Source organism: Hyposmocoma kahamanoa, unplaced genomic scaffold, assembly GCF_003589595.1.
Source record: "Hyposmocoma kahamanoa isolate Upper Pololo Valley unplaced genomic scaffold, ASM358959v1 169, whole genome shotgun sequence".
Classification (NCBI taxonomy): Eukaryota; Metazoa; Arthropoda; class Insecta; order Lepidoptera; family Cosmopterigidae; genus Hyposmocoma; species Hyposmocoma kahamanoa.
This window is the reverse complement of record NW_020653611.1, coordinates 2,419,564-2,425,563: the sequence shown is the minus strand read 5'-3', so window position 1 is coordinate 2,425,563 and position 6,000 is coordinate 2,419,564. Positions and strand designations below refer to the sequence as shown.

At 35.5% G+C, this 6,000-nt stretch overlaps 1 protein-coding gene across 1 annotated transcript; it reads left to right on the top strand.

The window, feature by feature from the left end:
- Nucleotides 1–1,917: 1,917 nt before the first annotated feature.
- On the top strand, nucleotides 1,918–5,585 carry LOC113225647 (cholinesterase-like). Its single transcript, XM_026458015.1, has 3 exons — nucleotides 1,918–2,103; nucleotides 2,839–4,058; nucleotides 4,811–5,585. Exons 1-3 carry the CDS (start codon nucleotides 1,918–1,920, stop codon nucleotides 5,004–5,006), a joined length of 1,602 nt encoding a protein of 533 aa, XP_026313800.1. The 3' UTR covers nucleotides 5,007–5,585.
- Nucleotides 5,586–6,000: the final 415 nt, after the last annotated feature.

Sequence of the window (6,000 nt, the reverse complement as noted above, 5' to 3'; positions counted from 1 at the left end):
GGGTACCATGGACACACACATAGACAACCGCAAATTACACCCAAACTCACGAGAGAAATAAATAAAGGCCATACCATTGACTTACAAGTATATGGACGTCGGGTCCGCGCTAAAAAGTGTCCGCACTTGTAAGGCGCTAAAATCGTATACAGAGCGCGACACTCCGCTTTAGTCTTCATTTGTTCTACTGACAGCGCGATACTGCGATGACATTACAATTTAAATTTCGAATAGGTTGACTTGGGACATTTTTTTCGTGGTTTTCGTATTAGACCCGTCGTCCATTTATTTGTAAGTCAATGGGCCATACAAATATTTTTCCCGGTTTACAGGCACATGGGACTTGTCTACTTATGTCTCAGGGTGACGGGCTCAGAGTCAGTGTACCTCAGATCTTTGCGATTTAAAGCTCTGAGAGGCACTGCAACTGTTGTGGACAGGCGTGTAGCTTACCATCAGGCGCACGACTTGTTCGTGCCGTCACTAGATATCATAAAAAAAAAATCCGAAAACATGAGTTCATTTTCAATCCACTGTTTTTTTTAATAGTTTATTGGTTCACTTACAGTTATTACAATGTAACATACTATAAATTCAATTTATAATGGTGAAAGAAAAAAATATATTATAGTGTAAATGAAATATATAATATCAACAACTTGTAACACCATGTACACACGCCAATACATTGACGTATCTTGTTCCGTTGCACTGGAGGCGATTTTCGAACAAAAATGTGTAGTCTGAAGTGCCGTTGTCCGTATAAGAAATATTAGTAACCTCGCTTTGCCGCTCGATGGCGTTGGGATCAAAATAAACCGCTCTGTCGAAGTTACCATTTATGTTGTAAAACGAAATTACTTTGTATCGAATCATATGACCTATGAGTGGCACTCCGGTACTTCCACCTGGCTGGGATACTTAGATGAAAGCTCGTAAAATCATCGTTTCCTTACATCGTGTATATAACCAGATATAGAGACGAAATAAGGGCAAAAACCTCGGGCACTTTTAAAGTATCAACTCTCGTATGCACTGAAATTACAAATTAGAAGGCTGAAATAGTACAGCGCCAACAACTGACCTGTGTGTACGTCTCCGTACATTCCAAAAATATTCTGTATTTATTGTAATAAAGATAATAATCTCTAACAATGAAGGGCTGTCCCATTAGGTGGTGTGCAAAACACACATCAGCAAAACATCTAGGTAATCACAAAACAGATGAAAACACATTTCATCGGTAATTAAATATTAAATATGTAATTTTTCAATTTTCGTCCATTGTAGCAAAGCTCAAGTTAACTGGTCGATTTGAAGTGAAACAATTGACAACACACATTGACGACACCCGTCAATTATTTCGAATTCGGACTGGCCAATCGGAGCGCAGTCGTAAAAACACAAAAATTTTCCGAAAAGGATTTATATGACACAGTATAATGTATAAATGATTTATTTGTATGAATGTTTGTAATTATAATGGTATATAGGTACAGATATTATATTAGGGTTAGGGACATGACTTTATAATTTTGATATATTTTTGCATGTACTCTCGTTTATATATTGCATGTCACAAATGGTTAACCGTGTGAAACAGCATTCTGTAAACATTGCCAACAAGTATTATAATTACCACATTTAAACTAATAAATGAATTTAATTAAATTGAACCGGTCACGCTATATGCACGGTATTGTGCACGTTATTATAAAAGTACGTCTTCATTCAAAAAACATAAGAACTTATACATTTAACTACTAACGTCATATCTATATACCTGATACGGAGATGAAAATTGATCCCTCTGAAGTGTACTCAGATAACAAAACCATATCTCTGGATCCATTATGATCAGAACATTGTTGGTTTGGCATCGAGTCAACAAACAATCCGTTTAAATCAATAATAAAAATGAGGTGTATTCAATTATTATGGGCATTAATATCTGTAACTTGCGTATGCAGTATAGAACCAAGAGTAGATCCTCTTGTGATAATTCAACAAGGTTTAATTTTTGGACAAAAATCTAGTGACGGTTCGTACTCTACCTTTTTGGGTATACCGTACGCCAGTGTCAATTTGGATAATCCTTTTGGAGTAAGTTTACAGTGCTAATTTCACTTATAGTTTAAAGTTATTTATTTTTAACCGACTTCAAAAAAGGAGGAGGTTCTCAATTCGACTGTATGTTCTTTTTTTTTGTATGTATGTTACGCGATAACTCCGGTATTTGTGAACCGATTTTCATGATTCTTTTTTTGTTGGAAAGGGGGTATTTCCACAGTGGTCCCATTTCATTTTGAAGAAAATCATCCACCTCAAAGGGTGGCTGTTCACGCATGAAGATTCATTTTTATAAATAGCGCCTAATTTTAATTTAGGAGCAATTACTTTTAGCAATTATTTAGTTGATTTTGCTATTTCTCCAATTCAAGGCGTTTTTCTCTCGATATATTTGAATAGTGTCGTAGTGAGAACCTATTTTTATTATCTCCAGTATCAAGTATTGTATAGTGGCGAACTAGGGGATATTTCAATGAAACTTAGCAAGTAGACGTAATTCCACGTACTTTTGAGGTCGGTTTTTTTAGTACTCTGTACTGAGATTATATTTTTTGTTATTAGGTGACAAGAAGAAACAAGTCTCATGAGTTAAGAGTAAAGTTAACATGTCCCATGTGCCTGTAGTTCTATCACCAGCAACCCTATATTTCCGGTACGCAGTAGTAATATATCTGATGACAGCAATTTCCTGGACAAACTCTTTAAAATGGAGCTATATTGCTCCTATATGTTATTTTATAGTGGTTTAAGCTGTTACTTGTTTTTCAGGCATCAGAACCTGCACCTGCATTCAGCGGCATTTTTAACGCTATAGATGGCTCTATAATATGTCCACAAAGCTATGACTATATTCCAAGAATGATATCACAAATACGTAATGAAACGCTAGACTGCTTACGTTTAAACATTTATGTTCCATCCCAAGCTGGTTCGAGAAATCCCTTGCCCGTACTTGTCTGGATACATGGAGGAAACTTTAGCGGGGGATCAGCAGGGGAATACCAACCAAAGAGTCTCCTCAAACATGACATAATAGTGGTCACTATAAACTATCGCTTAGGGCCCTATGGTTTTCTATGTCTCGACATCCCTGCAGTTCCTGGAAATCAAGGACTCAAAGATCAGCACGAAGCTCTGCGTTGGATAAGAAACAATATCGCAGCTTTCGGTGGTAACCCTTACAAAGTAACTGTAGCCGGTCAAGGCTCTGGATCTATATCAGCCTTATTACATTTGTTCTCATCAAAAACAAAACTATTCGATAAAGTTATAGCTCAAAGTGGCACTCCAAATTCCTACATGTTAAATAAGGATTATGAAATTGCAATAAAACTTGCAAATTACATTGGCAATAATACAACAAACACTGAAGATGCATTAACTTTCTTGGCTAACACTTCATTCGAATTAGTTACTGAGGCTGTTACAGCTACCAAAACGATTTTAGGACCATGCGCAGAAAAATCATACAGTGGTATCGAAAATTTTCTGAGCACTAGTCCTTATATGGCTACAAACGAGAAGAAAATACGAAGTACACCCATTTTACTTGGTCATAATAGTAAAGAAATAGCAGGATTTGATCCATATGAGCCTGATGATTCAACAGACCCGTTTTATAACAAAATAAATAAAAACTTTGATTTCGATGAAAACGAATCTGTGGAAGATGTTGCTAACATTGTAAGACGTTTCTACATAGGAGATGCAAAACTGGATATTAATGTATTGGACGAAGTAGGAAACTTTGAATCGGACTTTAGGTTTAACCATCCAACGCAACGAACGATTGATAGTCTTTTGAAAGCAAATCCTAGTGCGATTTACGAATACGTATTTAGTTATGTTGGCGACAAGACAGCAAAAGATGCGGGACACTCCGATGAAATTCCATATTTGTTCGATGGTGTGGAAAATTTTGCTGATCCAGCCAGTCATCTCGTTTCGCAGAATATAACAAAATTGTGGGCAAATTTTGTAAAACATGGGTAAGTTATTTACATAACCTAAAAATTATGTTAAGTGCATTGACAATTAACTCTTTTTATCGTATCGATGGCTTACACTATAATGCTTGCCACTGTAGTGAAATAATTTGCCAGGGTGCGCCAGACGTACAGCAAAGGTATGGTATACTTCGTTTCAATCCATTTTGAACAAAAAGTAAACAAACAAATCACTGACCCACCATAGACGGTTTAGTGATGGTCAATTGTAACGCCAACTACAAATCGATCAATTAATTGAATTAATCGATTTGCTCAATAGAGTCATACTAGCGATTTTCCTTACATAAGCATATTTAAAATTTCAATCTAAATCCTCCTTCAAATCCTTATACTTAGATACTCGTTCGATTGCGATCGAAATGCTCGATTTAATTAATCGATTAGTAAACTTTAATTGGTTGAACCGAATGTTTTTTTCGAACAGCACTATACCACCATAGGCAACTAATAGAAGTATAGATGAATAATAACCTCACTTTTGGACTACCATTTTTCAAATGCGATTTTACAATGCTATTCAAATGAATATTGTTGCAAAAAGTGATGATATATCAAGTCGAAATCTTCGAAATATACGTGAAAGTGTTAATTATTCGATTTATTGGGTGATTGCTTTAGAATTTTAACTAAACAGGTTTGTTTACTTTTTGTTCAAAATGGATTGGAACGTCGTGCGGAGAGCCTCTTTTCGTGTACCCCCAATTGACTGAAATATAAAATTTTCTTTCCAGAAACCCAACACCATCATCGAGTGACCAAGAACCTCTAAAATGGCCACCAGTTACTTCCGAGTCGAGGCCTTTTGTAGTAATTGATATAGAAATGAGTGTGAATAACAGCAGAATCTTCAACGACCGAATGGCTTTTTGGGACTTGTTCTTTTTGATGTATGGTCAACGACACAATCTCTATCGAAAGTGTAATTAATATGTGTCTCTCTTAACAGAGTCCTGGCAGTATATCAGCGTCATAGCTAACCACAGCATTAAGGTAGTTACCGCACTCATCAACGAGGAATCGCATTAAGCTAGTCAGAAAAAACATTTTTTGTGATCCTCTAGAACACTAAAATTATCTCACCTTATTTCTAATGTTATTCTCATAGCCTCAGCTCATAACGCATCTGCCTGTAAGGGTAGTTTTAAATATATGGCAGCTAAAATATGGAATAATATCCCCCTCCCTTGCACAACCAGTCATCCATTCAATATTTTAGAGTCAAGATAAAACAGCACTATCTAGAGCTCCAACTAAGCGGCTAGGTAACTAACTGAAAAAGTCTAAGAAGTGCAGTATTTCATTTAATAAAAACAATACAATATAAGCAATAATCTCCTATGATTATAGTAATTATTTTCCTACTTATATTTAGTTTAATTTTAAGATATATTTTGACATTTTTTAATGTTAACTAACATTAGTAAATACTTTCGTGCAATCTTCTTCTGTAGCTCCAACTGAAAACCAACGTTACAGCAGTGGAGCTGTGACATAATATGCTGAGTTGTATCCATTTCAGTGTAAATGTTCGTGTTGCAGAATAAATGTTTCTTTCATTCTTTCTTTATAACTATGTAACAAGAACGAAAAAGATGTTGTGCGTTTCGCGTCGGGGTGGTCCGGCGCATAGATTTTTCTTGTGAAGAAGTGTGGTGACGACCTAATGCTGACCTTTACATTGTCATGATATTCAAAATGGCCTTGATCAATTCTTGCCTTTTAATGTTGTTAGTTTTTAAATTTAAATTATTACCGTGTATTAATTTAAATGTTTTTTTGATAGCCTGTTATTATAAAAGTGCATACAATTGTTATAGTCAAATCAATGTCTGAAGTCAAGAAATGGAATACAAAGTAAGGCTTAATTAATCAGAACTAATTCATATAATTACAGTTTTACGTCATACTCTCGTAACATAAG

What these genes read in the sequence shown, in the direction of transcription:
- LOC113225647 (XM_026458015.1), top strand. Translation starts at nt 1,918, where the DNA reads ATGAGGTGTATTCAATTATTATGGGCATTAATATCTGTAACTTGCGTA. An exon ending in ATTTGGATAATCCTTTTGGA is followed by an intron (nt 2,104 to 2,838) that starts GTAAGTTTACAG and finishes CTTGTTTTTCAG; the next exon opens with GCATCAGAACCTGCACCTGC. An exon ending in GCAAATTTTGTAAAACATGG is followed by an intron (nt 4,059 to 4,810) that starts GTAAGTTATTTA and finishes TTTTCTTTCCAG; the next exon opens with AAACCCAACACCATCATCGA.